Source organism: Zea mays, chromosome 1, assembly GCF_902167145.1.
Source record: "Zea mays cultivar B73 chromosome 1, Zm-B73-REFERENCE-NAM-5.0, whole genome shotgun sequence".
In the NCBI taxonomy this organism is placed as follows: Eukaryota; Viridiplantae; Streptophyta; class Magnoliopsida; order Poales; family Poaceae; genus Zea; species Zea mays.
In genome coordinates, this window is record NC_050096.1 from 9,557,294 (window position 1) to 9,572,971 (window position 15,678).

Sequence of the window (15,678 nt, forward strand, 5' to 3'; positions counted from 1 at the left end):
ATGCGTTGAGTTGGGCCGGCATGGGCTATCGTCTTCTTGAAGCACACAACGGTCTCTGCTCCAGCCGCAACATTCGCACCATCACGACGCTGCGACTGCGGGGGGATTTCAACCCGTCGGCTCCTACCTTCGGCCTCTACTCCAGTCTCATCGTGTGTGGTGCCCCCGTTGCGACTGCGGGGGGATGTTAGACAGTGTGTGTGTGAGAGTGTGTGGGCCGGCACCACAGTTGGGCTGCCGGCCCATTAGGGTTAGGGTTAGGGTTGAGTCCCTATAAATATGTGTACACCATCTCCTATCAACATTGAACACTTCATCTTCCTACTGTGAAGATGTCAGTAAACTGCAAGCTCGTCGGGACGTGATGGACGCGGACGTCCTCGACATCAACACGCTCAAAGACGAAGTGAAGGTCGATCTCAACATGCTTCGTGCACGGATGCTGGATGGGGTTGATGGAGAGGTAGACGACGCTGACGTTGTCGCAATAGATCAAAGTGCTCCTAGTGAGGGAGCTGTGAAGTTCTTGGAGAAGCTGGCGTAGCCAGCTCGCCCCAGTCCCCCAATTAGCAACAACTCGGTACTCAGCCTTAGTAGTGAAGCGTGAGACCACAGGTTGAGGCTTGGAGGACCAAGAGATAACGTTGGCCTCAAGAAACACCACATAGCCGGAGGTAGACCGACGAGTGTCTAGGCACCCTGTCCAATCAACATTGGTGTAGAAGATCAGCTCATGGGTGGAGGAGCACCGAAGATGGAGCCCATAGTCGATAGTGTTATGAATAGTCATATTCAATATGATGCCATAAGGGCAGTATATATACACTATTACATGAGGGTAAATATGCATCTATACATCCCCTCAAACTCAAGGTGGATCAACCACTGAGTTTGGTGAGATAGGAGTGATGTTGAGCTCTGGTCTATGACTTGGTGAAGAAATCAGCCAATTGAAGCTCTGGAGTCTGGAGACACCTAGCGAAGATCGATGACATCATCCTGAATCTATGTTCGTGTATAAGAAGCATCAACACCAATATACTTTGTAAGCTCATGCTTTACCGGGTCACGAGCAATACTAATAGCACTAATACTGTAAGACAAAAGAGGAGTCGGTATAGATACAAATATACCAAAATCAGCAAGCAACGATCGTAGCAAAGTCATCTCTGTTGTTGCAAGAGCCATAGCACGCAACTCAACGTAGTAGCGAGCAGGAACAAATGCCCGAAATAGTAAGAAGCGCATGACGTTGTTAGTGCAAATCATGCACTCAGCCTTGCCATTCCAAGAAGTATAGGAGCATGACATCTAGAACTGAACTCCATGAGAGAGATCGAGAGGAGTTATCAAATTCACGACCATTGTCACACTGGATGGCCTTAATGGTGCGACCAAACTGAGTGGAAACCTAAGTGAAGAAGTGTAGAAGAGTCAAAAGTATCAGAAATCGGACACAAGGGAGAAGTCCACGAATAATGACAGAAATCATCATAAACTACTAGATAATATTTATAATCTGAAAACTGGTAACAGGAGAGGTCCACAAATAACATTGTATAAGATCAAAATTGTGCACAACCAGAGAAAGAAGTCGAACATGACGACGTAGCTGACAGGCGTGGCAGTGATGCTCCGGGGGTACAAGGAAAGACTGGACTACTACACATCTTGGACAACACGACGGGGCTAGGAGGACCGAGTCAACGATGCCAAGTACTAGATGTAGTTGGAAATAGTCGGTATGTGCGGTTGCGGCGAGGACAAAGGTGAGGATGTAGCGGAAGAAGGATGTGAAGAAGTGGATGTAGGCAGTCGTAGGGTGTACAAGTCCTGAAGCTATCACAGCGAGTGGAGCTTTCATGTAGTGGTGGCATAAGATTTGTAGTCAGGTCCACGGTATGGCACAAGAAGGATTGAATTCATTGATCATCCTTGGGGTTTGAACCTTATGGAAGCACCATAATGGATGTGTCTTTGACAAAAATAGGCCTAGCATGGAGGTTGTTCTTGAATCCGCAGACCAGGAAAAAGATTTGTGGGTCATGGCTGGAGCAAGGAAGTTATCTTTGTTAACTAACCCTATCCTTGGTCTGCATATTCTCTAGCTTTTGGCTGGTTTGTTTTGCGCTTTGTTTGGTCGTTTCTTTGTTTTTGTAGTTAGTCATGGATGAATTCTTGTACGCTTGTTGGTGGCCACCGTAAGGAGGCCTCTTTTGGATGTACTGGTCCGGTAGGACCTCTCTATATTTCTTCTTAATACAGTGACACGCAGCTCTCCTGCGTTTTCGAGAAAAAAAAAGATTCACAAAAAGTAAACCTCAAATTTGTCCTATATCTTCTCAAATGATAGATATAAAATTCGGATAAGGATACAAATTCATGATTTTTCACCTTTTTCATTGCAAGGAGAAAATAATGTACAAAAAATTATAAAAAAATATTATTGTTTTTCATAATGTGTTTAACAATATAACTAAAGATTACTACAAAATTCTATGCATGTGTATTTTAAAATGTTAAATTTGTTCTATAATTTAGATGTTTAGGATCCATCCCTAGGAGGAAGCCAGGTCGAGGATGATGGGAACTAGAGAGCGGATATTCTAGACATCTGATGCCTGGGCGTAGAGGCTGGCGATGACGGCGGCCTTGTACGCCTGAGGAGGCGCGACCGCAGGGGGGTCTGGGAGAGGCTTGAGGCAGGGGGCGCCAAGTAGATGTCGTTCGGCCTTGGCAAGTTGCCCGGCGAGGGTATCAGCTGTGATGCGTTCGTGCTCCCAGGCGAGAGCAAGCGACGCGCTCGCGCTTCCGGTAGCAGCCTGGGGATGGATGAAGCGGCGCTGAGGGTAGGGCCAGTGACCAGACGGTCCGGGGCCTTGTTGATGCGTCAAGGCCCGCGGCGGCCAACGCAATAGTGACCAGCACAGCCTGGGAGCCGCCACCCACAAGAGGAGTGGCGGGCGGGCCGACGGTGGGAGATGGAGGCGCTGTTGGGTTATGGGCCTAGGCCCCACGCTAGATAGGGGCGACGACGGGCACGACACCTGCCAAGGGGTAGGCCCAACGGTGGCGGCTGTAGTGGAGGGGGAGGAGGGACGACGACTATGGAGGCCTAGTGGCGAGGAAGGGACAATGGAGGAGAGGAGGGGGGACTGGAGGGAGGTGGAGGGCCAACCATGGCGGCTCGGGGAGCTGGCACACCGCGATAGCTAGGGGTGGGGAGGAAGGGAAAAACCCTGGCTGGATACCATGTTGGAAGAATAAAACCCTAACCCTAAGAGATGGGTGAGTATTGGATATATTAGAAAATAGAGTTACATTGGTTGGGCCAAGACCCATAACACTGAGAGAGTGCAATAATCTAACAAAACTAAAAATCCAAACTAACTGGATTGGAACACCACCATCCTGGCCCATCCAAGAGGGTGTGTGATTCCTTTTGTTCTTTTTTAAGTTTTTATTTACGCTATTATCAGTTTGTATAACACTAATGCTTTGACAGGTCTGCTGTACAAATCAAACCTCAACTCTGGTAGTGTGCTGGAGTATGCTCTTGCATTCACAAGTGCTGCCCTGGATAGACACTATAGCAAATGGAGCGCAACTCCAAAAACAGGCTTTATCGACATTACTACTTCAAAGGATTTCTATCGCATTTTTAGCGGTCTTCAGTATGTAAGTAACTCCATAAGATTTTATCTATTATGTCTTTTCAGCTACGTACTGTGTCCCATTAAAAACCTTTTGTTAGAATTTCACGTTCATTGTTATTCATTTGAATATAAATTGATTGGTTGGCATGATGAAAACATGCTATTTGAGTTGTTTTCTCTCACATCAAGGATTGGCCAATACTTTCTAACTGAAACCAAACAGTTAGGGAGCTGGCTGCTGGTGGGTGTTTTTGGACCAGAGTTTTTTTTAGGAAACTGAATATTTTTTTTATTTACACACTGTCTTCTTCCATTGTGTTTTTTTTTCCAGCATATGATGTAGCTTCAGCACTATTTGTGCTTTATATTTTCCAGCTAGTGAATGTTTTAGTACTTCGGTTCTTCCTTGTCCTCGAATTAACAGATCTCTCTCTCTCCCCTCCAGAGTTACTTAGAAGATAGCATTAACAATCCTTCGAAGAAACAAGAAATGCTGGGTGATTCTGTAGCCTGGGCTGGCTGTACGATAATGTACTTACTGGGACAGCAGCAGCACTTCGAGCTTTTTGATTTCTCCTATCAATTTCTCAATGTGGCAGAAGTAGAAAGTGCGACAGTATCACACTATCAATCTTCAGAGAGGACTAAAAGTTCAAATTTCTTGCAAGTAAGATATTTTTTCATTGTACTTATGTTGGGAGCTTCTGTATTGTTATTACCGATGATTTAGACCTGCTATTTTTCTGTAGCTTTTAAACTTCATTTTTAACGTTTTTGTTCTTCCACGAGATCATTATATTGAATTAGGGACACATCCTTTGGCAAAACTAGGTGTAGTCCTAAAAGTTTCTCAAAAGAATTTGATGTAAGTGGATTTATCTTTGTTTGTAAGGTATTGAAAAGACAACTTAATTTTATAGTCTTTTCATAAACTCGGTCGGAGAGGGAAAGACTGCCCTTCCGGTATTATATTAAGAGACTGAACATGGTCCCAACAGAGAAAACACATGAACCCTAGCCCCCCATCACTAACGGACTGATCAACTGCCCACTTTGTAACGGTCCAGCACCTAATCAGGGGCAATCAGCCAACGCCTGATAGGGAAGGGTATCACCTAATTAGGGGCAATCAGGCAACGCCTAAGGCCATGTTCGTTTGATCCCAAAACCATAGGGATTGAGGGGGATTGGAGAGGATTTTGACTTGTAGGGGATTTGATCCCCCTCAATCCCTATGGATCAGCACAAAACGAACAGGGCCTAATAGGGAAGGAAACCTCCTAAACATGGAAGGAAATAGGTTGTCTAACACCCCCCCCCCCCCCCCGCAGTCGAAACATCGATGGTGCAGACGTTAAGACTAGAGCGAAACTCGGAGAATACAGAAGTGGGCAACCCCTTGGTGAAGATGTCCGTAAACTGAGACGTTGTTGGGACATGAAGAACACGAATATCACTAAGTATGTCGCGCTTGCGGACGAAGTGGAGATCAATCTCGATATGCTTCGTGCGCTGATGTTGAACCCGGTTAGTGGACAAGTACACAACACTAACATTGTCACAATAAACTAAGGAGCTCTTGGTCAAGGGACTGTGAAGCTCTTGTAGTAACTGACACAGCCGGGAAGCTTCAGCGACACCGTTAGCAACTGCCATGTATTTGGCCTCTGCACTGGAGCAAGACACCGTAGGCTGTCGCTTGGAGGACTAGGAGACGAGGTTGTAGACCTACGAGTATCCGGGCATCCGGCCCAATCAGCATCCGTGTAGACGAGTAGAGCAGATGTCGTGGATGGGCAAAGGAGGATACCATGACTAAGTGTCCCACGAAGGTAGGGCAGGATACACTTGATTGTCGAGAGGTGAACTTCCCGAGGATCATGCATATGAAGACGCACTTGCTGAATAACATAGGAGATGTCAGGCCAGGTGAAAGTCAAGTTCTGTAGAGCACCAACTAGGCTGTGATACTGAGTGGGGTCGCTGACAGTGGTACTGGTCATGGCAGAGACCTTAGCATGAGTGTTGACAGGAGTACTGCACGGCTTGCAATCGGACATACCAGCACGCTCAAGAATATCAAGAGCATATTGCTGCTGTGAAAGGAAGAGGCCCTCTGAATGTTGTTGAACAGCCACACCTAAGAAATGGAGGGTACCGAGATCCCTCATGGAGAATGCCTTCTGAAGAGCAGTGATAATGCGACGCAGAAGATCCTGGCTGGAAGAAGTGAGAACAATATCTGACATAAAGCAGCAAGTAAGCCATGCCAGTCCCATGATGATATATAAACAGCGAAGTATCTGACTTGGCTTCGACAAACCATAGAGTAAGTGAGTAGCAAAGCAGTTATACCAAGCACGAGGCACCTGCTTCAGACCATAAAGGGACTTATTGAGCCGACAGATAGCATGAGGCTGAGTGGGATCAACAAAACTTGTGGGTTGAGGGCAGTAGACCGTCTTAGTGAGAGTGCCATGTAAGGATGCATTCTTGACATCAAGTTGATGAACTGACCAGTGCTGAGAGAGTACCAAGGACAAAACAGTGCCGATTGTGGCCGGCTTGACCACTGGGCTAAAGGTCTCATCATAATCCACGGCGGGACGTTGAGTGAAACCACGTAGGACCCAACGAGCCTTGTATCTGTCGAAAGAACCATCAACATTGAATTTATGATGGAAAATCCACTTGTCGGTGACGATGTTGGTGCCAGGGGCCGAGGAACGAGATCCCAGGTGTTGTTGGAGAGCAGAGCGTCGTACTCTTCTTGCATCGCTGGCGCCAATTGGGATCGGCAAGGGCGCTGTGATAGGTCTTCGGGACGGGCGAGGGAGTCGTGGCACAGAACGCAGCAGGCACCCGAAAACTAGCCTTCTCACGGGTGGCGATCCCGTGCTGGTTGACCACCCGGTGTGATGGGAACAGCACCAGTGGTAGTCCGGTGGGCGTAGGAACCACAGGCGTCTCTGAGACAACGTGTGGTCGTCGATGGTACACCATCAAGGGTGCAGCGGGTAGGGCCGCTGGTGCAGGCGGCGTCGCCACGCGTGGCGCGGGCGTCGATGCGTCGGGCGTGGCCGCGCGTGGCAGGGGAGAAGACACGGATGTCTGGTGTCGAGTGGGAGTCGGACGTGGTGTAGCTGCGAATGATGGCAGGGGCAACAACATGGGGCCCTGTTCAGCGACAGGTGCACTGGGCGCATCAACCGCGACTGGTGAGGTCACCGGCGAGGCGAGGTGAGTACCTGTAGGGGAGGGCTCGATCGGGAAGATCGACTCCTCAAGCTCAGACAAAAAAATCAAGGTTAGTGATCGAGGCTCGAGAGCCGGCAAGGGGAAACGAGGCCTCCTCAAAAACCACATGGCGCGAGGTGAGACTTCTGTTGGTGGAAAGGTTCAAAGAGCGATAGCCTTTGTGATTGCTAGAATAGCCAAGAAAGATGCAAAGGCTAGAGCGAGGGGCAAGCTTGTGAGGAGCGGTGGCGGACATGTTGGGGTAACACGCACAACCGAAAACGTGAAGGTCGTCATAGGTAGGGTAAGAGACGAAGAGGGCGATAGCGTGGAATATTGTGTGTTGTATTGCACTGAGTAGCAGGATTACAATATATAGACCTCTTCTAGATTGTGCTCCACCTCATTTATAGAAACAATGATTAGAGAGTCAATCAGGGAGATCTCACACTAAATAGGAAACAACCATATAGGAAAGAATCACCCATTAGCATCTAATCAGGGGCAATCAGCCAACGCTTGATAGGGAAGGGTGTCACCTAATTAGGGGCAATCAGCCAACGTCTGATACGGAAGGGTGTCACCTAATTAGGGGCAATCAGTCAACATCTAAGGGACCGCCCCCTCGTGATCCCTGTCCACCAAATCAGCCCTAATAGGGAAGGAAACCTCCTAAACATGGAAGGAAATAGGTTGTCTAACATTTTACAATCTTTGATGAATAATTTAATTTTTAACTACTATATACAAATTTGATTTGTGATCAAATGCAGAAATGTACTATCCAATAGCCATAAGTTTATGATCACAAATAATATATATTAAATAAATGAATGGTTAAAGTGTAATTCAAGAGACCAAGTCATGTCAAACTTTGACTTATAAACGGGATCAGATGGAGTAGGTAATAAGTTGTCTTATCACGATACTACTTTGGGTCTGTTTGTTTAGGATTATAATCTGCCTACATCATATAATCTAACTTATTTTGAACTAATAGTTCAAAATAAGTTAGATTATATAATAGCATATTATAATCTCAAACAAACAACCCCATCCACTTGTTTATGTCTGGTTTGAAATAGGAAATATTATTAGATGCTCCATTTCATTTTGATTTGGAAATTCATTGTTCCATGTATGATGTCTTTGGAAAGGGCTACGAGGGCATCCTGGAAGCGATGAGGAAGGCTAGGAGGCTCAATAACCATGTTTTCTCCATGTTGAGGGCACGATGTCCCCTTGAGGACAAGGTTGCATGTGCTATCAAGCCAAGTGGGGCACCGCTTCACCGGATGAAGTTTATGAACACCGTTTCTGCATTCGAGACATTGCCACAAAGAGTCACCTAACCAGCTTCCAGGCAATGTGCAGAATGTACTCTTGTATGCGGGGTTATATGTTATGTTGTAAGGTAAATGTATATTATGTAGTCACAAGTCACAACCATCAACCGTGGATCCTGGACCTGAACAGGAGAATGTGTTTGCTTGCTATATATGAAAATTAGGTGGGTATGTTGAAGTTGACCCTGAGTTCGCAAGTTTAGCTTTCAACTTTGAGACTATCTCGCTGAACCAAATATGTAAACCAGCTGGAGAGTTGAGCCAGAGGACACGTGCTAGTTAGCTGTTCTTCTCGTGTCTGTATTTCTCAGACTGCTCTCAAAGTATATTTAATGTATGACGATTCAGATTAGCTTAAAAAGTTGTGTTATCCGAGAACTCATTTCGGCGTGCATGTAACCACTCCCCTATCTTGCTCAGTATCTCGTCGCATCATGCTTTTAATAAATCAGATGATCAAGCACATAAGGGTTGCTGACTGCCAAAAGGTTAGCAGAATATAATGCCAATATCTTCTGCACACACGATGGATAAGGCCAGAATGGTGGCTTACTGTCTTCTTGGGTGCATTTGACTAATGTAGGTCATGTCATGTCATGTCAAGATTTCCCTTGCTGACGAAGCTATGCATCTTCATCTGGATTGACAGATATTAGTCGCAACGGCATTTTAAGTTGCGATTGGTAGGGACCTCCAGATTGTTTCTCTAAGAACATGAGGCTCTCTACCAAGCAAAAACTTTTTCCTGGAGGGAAATAAGAATTACTATGAGCGTTAGTTTGGGAACTTCATATTTTGGAATATTCCTATTTTCTCAAGTGAAAATGTTACGTCCACTACTCCTGAGCCGGCGTGCTGCTCTTCCGAGAATGAAGCCCAAGTCGCAGAAGCAGGCCCAAGAAGGGGAAGCCGTGTCCGCAGGCCCAGTTCTCGTCTACAGGGTTTTGTGTAGCCTAGAGGAGAGCTGTGAGAGAGAGAGTTAAATGGCGGCTGCCATTGTATGGATGCAGACTTGAACAATACGAACACAAAAAAATCCTGCAGATTCTGTCGTCCTCCCTTCTTCCTCCTTGAGACTTCTTCTACCACTATTCCACCGCTGCTTCTAACATTTGGTATCAAAGACAGCGCTCGCGTCCTGGAGCCCTACCACCAATACTACACTCGGCGTCAGAAGAATTTAGGCGCCATGGATCCCAATTTCAAACCGATCTTCGAAGAAGCGATGAAGATGATGCGAGTCGAGATCACGAAGGAAATCTCCAAGTGCTTCGCCGACCACGATGCGGTTGTCAACCAACGCTTCGCTGATTTCGCGGCGGCTGCAGAACACAACAACGCCCGCGTCACATCTCTGGAAGAGGCCGCATCCAAGTTCGATCACACCTTCTCCAACTGGCAGCCAGAGATCGAGGCCTCCGTCGCCGACATCAGGCTCGAAATCTCCAAGCTCAACAAATTCTTCGATCGCGACGCTCGTGAACACTCCGGGTTTCAACTGGGTGTTCTGGGTACTGAGTCGACGTCCGCGCGCCCATCTGCCGGATTCCGCGTCGACGGGCCTCGTGGCCACCGCGCCGAACCTCATTACCGGGATGATGGTCCTGGGTTCCACAACACCCAGACCCATCACCCGGTCAAGGGTATGCATGACACTCCCCTTTTTGCTCCTCGCCATGAATTCAATAGAACTGGTCAGAATTGCCAGGGAGGCGTTGGTTCTCGTGGCCACATCCCTCAGATGCCTTTTCCTAAGTTTGAGGGCGCGAACCCACGCCTGTGGCGTTCTCGCTGTGAGACTTATTTCAACATGCACTCCGTAGATCGTGATGTTTGGGTTCAGGTGGCCTCCATGTATTTGGAAGGACCAGCCGCTCGTTGGTTTCAGTCCATCGAGCACAAACTTGCTTATATTCCGTGGGACGGCTTCTGTTCCTTGTTCATGGAACGTTTTGGGAGAGATGAGCATGAGGTTTTGATTAGAAAACTTTTTCACATTCGACAGTCAGGATCCGTAGCCGAATATATCTCTGATTTTTCTCAATTAGTCGATCAGTTACGAGCTTATGAACCTATGACCGACCCTTTATACTATACAACTCGTTTTATCGATGGTTTACATCACAGCATTCGTTCATCAATTTTGCTGCAACGTCCACCGGACCTCGATACTGCTTGTGTCCTTGCCTCTCTGCAGGAAGAAGCAGCCGACACTGGTCAGCGCAAAGAGTATCGAAGGCTTGCTGATTATAGCACTACATCCAAGCCAGATTACAAGCAATTATACAAACAAGCTCATCCTCTCCCTTCTCCACCTACTGCTGAAATGCGTAAAGGAGCTGATCCAGTCATCAATTCTGATCAATCTGGCAAGTTGGAGGCCTTGAGAGCTTACCGAATGGCTAAAGGATTGTGTAAAATCTGTGCTGAAAAGTGGTTTAAGGGGCATAAGTGTTCTCCATCAGTGCAACTCCACGTGGTTCAAGAAATTTGGGATATGTTGGGCCCTCCCAATTGTGAGTCACCTGCAGATTGTACAGACACATCATCACAACTTTTTGTTACTTTATCTCAAGCTGCTGTGTCTGGCACTGAATATTCCAAGACACTTAAGTTTTGGGGCTATGTCGCAGGATGTCAGATATTGATCCTTGTTGATAGCGGTAGTTCTCACTCCTTCATCAATGCTGCAGTTGCTAGCAAGCTACCTGGTGTTTCTCTGTTGACTTCACCACTGAATGTTGCGGTGGCCAACGGTGACAAGTTGAGTTGTACTGCTGAGATTCAGAATATTCAGTGGTCAGTCGACAGCTACAGTTTTACCTCTACTTTCAAGATCCTTCCACTTCATTGTTATGATCTTATACTTGGCATGGATTGGCTCGAGTCCTGCAGTCCGATGCATGTGCATTGGGAGCAAAAATGGTTGTCATTCTTTCAAGGGTCTAATCAAGTCATTTTACAAGGAGTGTTACCTCGATTGCCACCTGCTACTGTTATACAGATTTTGTGTGCTTCCCCTGAATGTTTTGCAGTAGATGTCACTGCATTACCATCAGATATTCAGCAGATTATTCAAGATTATGGACATCTGTTCGAGGTCCCTACTGGTCTACCACCTAGTAGAGCATGTGATCATTCCATTCCCTTGATTGCTGGTGCTAAACCCTTCCATATAAGGCCTTATCGGTACCCTCCTAGTCTCAAAACTGAGATTGAACGTCAGGTCCAAGAGATGCTTGACACTGGTATTATTCAACATAGCCAAAGTCCTTTCAGTTCTCCTGTGCTTTTGGTTAAAAAGAAGGACCAAACCTGGCGATTCTGTGTTGATTTTCGACACCTCAATGCACTAACAGTTAAACGCCAGTTTCCCATACCAGTAATGGATGATATTTTCCATGAGTTATCTGCCGCCACTTGGTTTACTAAACTGGATCTTAGGGCCGGCTTCCACCAAATTTTATTACAGCCTGGGGAAGAACATAAGACAGCATTCTCTACCCATGAGGGTCACTTTGAGTTCAGGGTTCTTGCGTTCGGCTTGACAGGTGCTCCAGCAACATTTCAAGGGGCTATGAATGCCACTCTTAAACCCTTGTTGCGTCGGTGCGTTATGGTTTTTTTTGATGATATTTTGATATACAGCCCATCTTATACTCAGCACACTGTTGATATTCGTCGGGTATTGGATTTGTTACAACAAGATGATTGGAAAATCAAGCTGTCTAAGTGTTCTTTTGCCCAACAGCAGTTATCTTACCTGGGTCACATTATTAGTGCTGCTGGTATTTCTACTGACCCTAGTAAGGTTGATGCCATCATGTCTTGGCCACCTCCCACCAATGTGAAGGAGCTCCGTAGTTTCCTCGGCCTCGCTGGTTACTACCGAAAATTTGTTCGCCACTTTGGCGTTATAAGCAAGCCCTTGACTAATTTGCTTCGGAAACACACTCTCTATGTGTGGACCAGCGAACATGAAGAGGCCTTTCAAGCTCTCAAATCAGCTTTGCAGTCAGCTCCGGTATTATCGTTGCCAGATTTTTCCCAACCATTTTGTGTGGAAACTGATGCTAGTGGCAAAGGAGTAGGTGCTGTCTTGCTGCAACATGAACATCCAATTGCTTTTGTGAGTAAAGCTCTCAGCCCTCGAAACTTGGGACTCTCCACTTATGAAAAAGAGTATCATGCTATATTGCTCGCTGTCGAGCAGTGGCGCCCCTATTTACAATATGGGGAATTCATCATTCGGACTGACCATCGCAGTCTGTCCCATTTATCTGACCAACGCCTACACACCACTTGGCAGCAAAAAGTTTTTACTAAACTTCTTGGTCTCCAATACAAGGTTGTGTATAAGAAAGGTACTGAAAACTGTGTAGCTGATGCTCTCTCGCGACGACCCCATCCTGAATTGTCAGCTATTTCATCTGCAACTCCAGCATGGTTGTCTGATGTGTCTTCCAGCTATGCAAATGACCCAAGAGCGCAAGACCTGTTGACAGCTCTGTCGGTTAAACCAGATTCAATACCACATTTTTCCCTGCGGCAAGGGTTACTGCGTTACAAGGATAAGATCTATGTTGGGGCAGTTCCCTCCCTTCATACGCAGATTGTGTCAGCTTTCCATGACACGGCTGTTGGGGGCCATAGTGGTATACCAGTAACTCTTCGCCGTATCCGACAGTTATTCTTCTGGCCTGGTATGAAATCCAGTGTTGCTTCTTTTGTCAAAACTTGTACCACTTGTCAACAAGTCAAACCAGACCGCTCTCGCTACCCAGGCCTGTTGCAGCCCCTTGAAATTCCACCAGCAGCTTGGCACACCATCACTATGGATTTCGTCACAGGCCTGCCTAAATCTGGCCACGCCGACTGTGTTCTTGTGGTCGTCGACAAGTTCTCAAAATACGGCCATTTCTTACCATTGCATCACCCATACACTGCTGTTTCGGTAGCTCGTTTATTTCTTGACCACATTTACAAGCTTCACGGCTTACCAGTGGCGATTGTTTCGGATCGTGATCCTGTCTTTACAGCAAGGTTTTGGAAGGAGCTGTTTTCTTTAGCTGGAGTTCAGTTACGGATGAGTTCTGCTTATCACCCGCAATCTGACGGTCAGACAGAGCGGGTCAATCAGTGTATGGAAACGTTTCTTCGCTGTTTTGTCAACGCTTGTCCTTCGAAATGGCTTAAGTGGTTACCCTTGGCAGAGTACTGGTATAATACCAGCTGGCACACTTCACTTGGCCGCTCCCCTTTTGAAGTTCTCTATGGACATTCTCCTCATCACTTTGGGCTTACTGCACTTGATGCTTGCACCAGTCCGGATGTTACTAGCTGGCTATCCGAGAGGGCTGTTATGACTGAATTGGTTAACCAGCATTTGCACCGTGCTCAACTCCGCATGAAGAAACAAGCTGACAAAAACAGGTCTGAACGTATTTTTTCAGTAGGCGATTCAGTGTTTGTCAAGCTTCAGCCTTATGTTCAAAGTTCACTGTCTCGGCGTTCTTCCCAGAAGCTGTCATTCAGATATTTTGGGCCGTTTACTATTGTCTCCAGAATCGGTACTGTTGCTTACAAGTTGCTTTTGCCAGAATCATCCTCCATTCACCCGGTGTTTCATGTTTCGCAGCTCAAGCCGGCAAACAAGCGCCCTGAGCGGGTCAGTCTAGCTCTGCCAGATATTTCACATGACTTGCAGGTTCCAATGCAGGTTCTTCAGGAACGCCACGTCCGTCGCAACGACGGCATGGTTCAGGAAGCACTGATCGTCTGGTCACATCTTCCTCGCGAACTGGCCACTTGGGAAGATGTCGCTCGACTTCGCCAAGAATTCCCTGCTGCACCTGCTTGGGGGCAAGCAGGTCTCCAAGGGGGAGGGAGTGTTACGTCCACTACTCCTGAGCCGGCGTGCTGCTCTTCCGAGAATGAAGCCCAAGTCGCAGAAGCAGGCCCAAGAAGGGGAAGCCGTGTCCGCAGGCCCAGTTCTCGTCTACAGGGTTTTGTGTAGCCTAGAGGAGAGCTGTGAGAGAGAGAGTTAAATGGCGGCTGCCATTGTATGGATGCAGACTTGAACAATACGAACACAAAAAAATCCTGCAGATTCTGTCGTCCTCCCTTCTTCTTCCTCCTTGAGACTTCTTCTACCACTATTCCACCGCTGCTTCTAACAGAAAATGAACTAATTTCTCTTACGGGACGTTTGGATCCCTTTATTTTAAAGAAATTGGAATTCACTCGATAAAATAAGTTATTTAGTTTGGAATTTGATATTCCACCACTTTCCAACGTTCATATATAAGTCTATCTCAAATTCATTGGGTGGAGGATGGGAAATGATTTTATGCATTAGTAGAATTTATTTCTACTCTGTAACTTACATGACACTCTTTGTCTCACTCCTCTATAGTAAAAATGTAGCACATAAATATCTCTGACATCTTGTTAATAATAGTATACAAATATATTTTGTATAAAACCAAATTATCTTAATTGATATATATCTAAATTACTATTATTAGAATGAAATTCAATTCCAATGATCCAAACGAGGCGTTAGGAAAATAGAAATCTCTTACGCCCCGTTTGGATCATTGGAATTGAATTCCATTCTAATAATAGTAATTTAGGAATATATCAATTAAGCTAATTCGGCTTTATGCAAAATATATTTGTATATTATTATTAGTAAGATGTCGGAGATATTTATGTGCTACATTTTTACTATAGGGGAGTGAGACGAAGAGTGTCATGTAAGTTATAGATTAGAAACCAATTCTAGTAATGCATAAAATCATTTCTCACCCTCCACCCCATGAATTTGAGATAGGCTTATATCTGAACTTGGGAAAGTGGTGGAATGTCAAATTCCAAACTAAATAAGTTACTTTATTGAGTGAATTCCAATTCTTCTAAAATGAAGGGATCCAAACGCCACGTTAGGAAAATGGGTTTACCAAACTAGCTCTAAGAATAAATTATTTATTGAGAGAAGTATTAAACAGTTAACTGGATTCAGGCTAAAAGATCAGACACGTACTCCGGTTGCATCCGCAATCTTGCCCTGCATTTCAGTTCCAGACTTCCAGTCGTCCGGGGAATGAAATCGTCTCGAGAACGGTCACCGACAAGTTAGCTCTGGGCCAAGTCAAGCTTCAGCATTCAGCGTTAAATCAAGACACTGGGATCAGCATTTGTTTCAGCTTTTGTTTTCAAGTGTTCCTTTCGTTGAGATGAGACCAGCTAACATTTCACTTCATATTTCAGGCTCGTTGGTTCAGGTAGACCCACTTCAGTTCCTCACAGCTCAACTGCTTCACTCTTCCTCCGGACGTCCTTGGTCACAAATCAGGAACACATATGACACAACTACTGCACTCATTCATTAATGCCTTGGGATGCATATATAAAACCATTGTCTCGCCAATCGTTTA

General features: G+C 46.0%; 2 protein-coding genes across 2 annotated transcripts in view; both read left to right on the forward strand.

Moving 5' to 3' along the window:
- The window catches only part of LOC100502300 (uncharacterized), an 82,463-nt gene extending 73,846 nt beyond the window's left edge, over nucleotides 1–8,617 (forward strand). Inside the window, exons 28-30 of the mRNA NM_001363261.1 lie at nucleotides 3,506–3,678; nucleotides 4,102–4,323; nucleotides 8,051–8,617. Coding sequence (NP_001350190.1) covers nucleotides 3,506–3,678; nucleotides 4,102–4,323; nucleotides 8,051–8,245 — 590 coding nt within the window. The 3' untranslated portion in view covers nucleotides 8,246–8,617. The remainder of the gene's footprint in view (nucleotides 1–3,505; nucleotides 3,679–4,101; nucleotides 4,324–8,050) is intronic.
- Nucleotides 8,618–8,802: 185 nt separating this feature from the next.
- LOC103644420 (uncharacterized) lies at nucleotides 8,803–15,654 on the forward strand. The gene is made up of 2 exons (XM_008667626.4): nucleotides 8,803–9,882; nucleotides 15,512–15,654. Exons 1-2 carry the CDS (start codon nucleotides 9,240–9,242, stop codon nucleotides 15,631–15,633), a joined length of 765 nt encoding a protein of 254 aa, XP_008665848.3. The 5' UTR covers nucleotides 8,803–9,239; the 3' UTR covers nucleotides 15,634–15,654.
- Nucleotides 15,655–15,678: the final 24 nt, after the last annotated feature.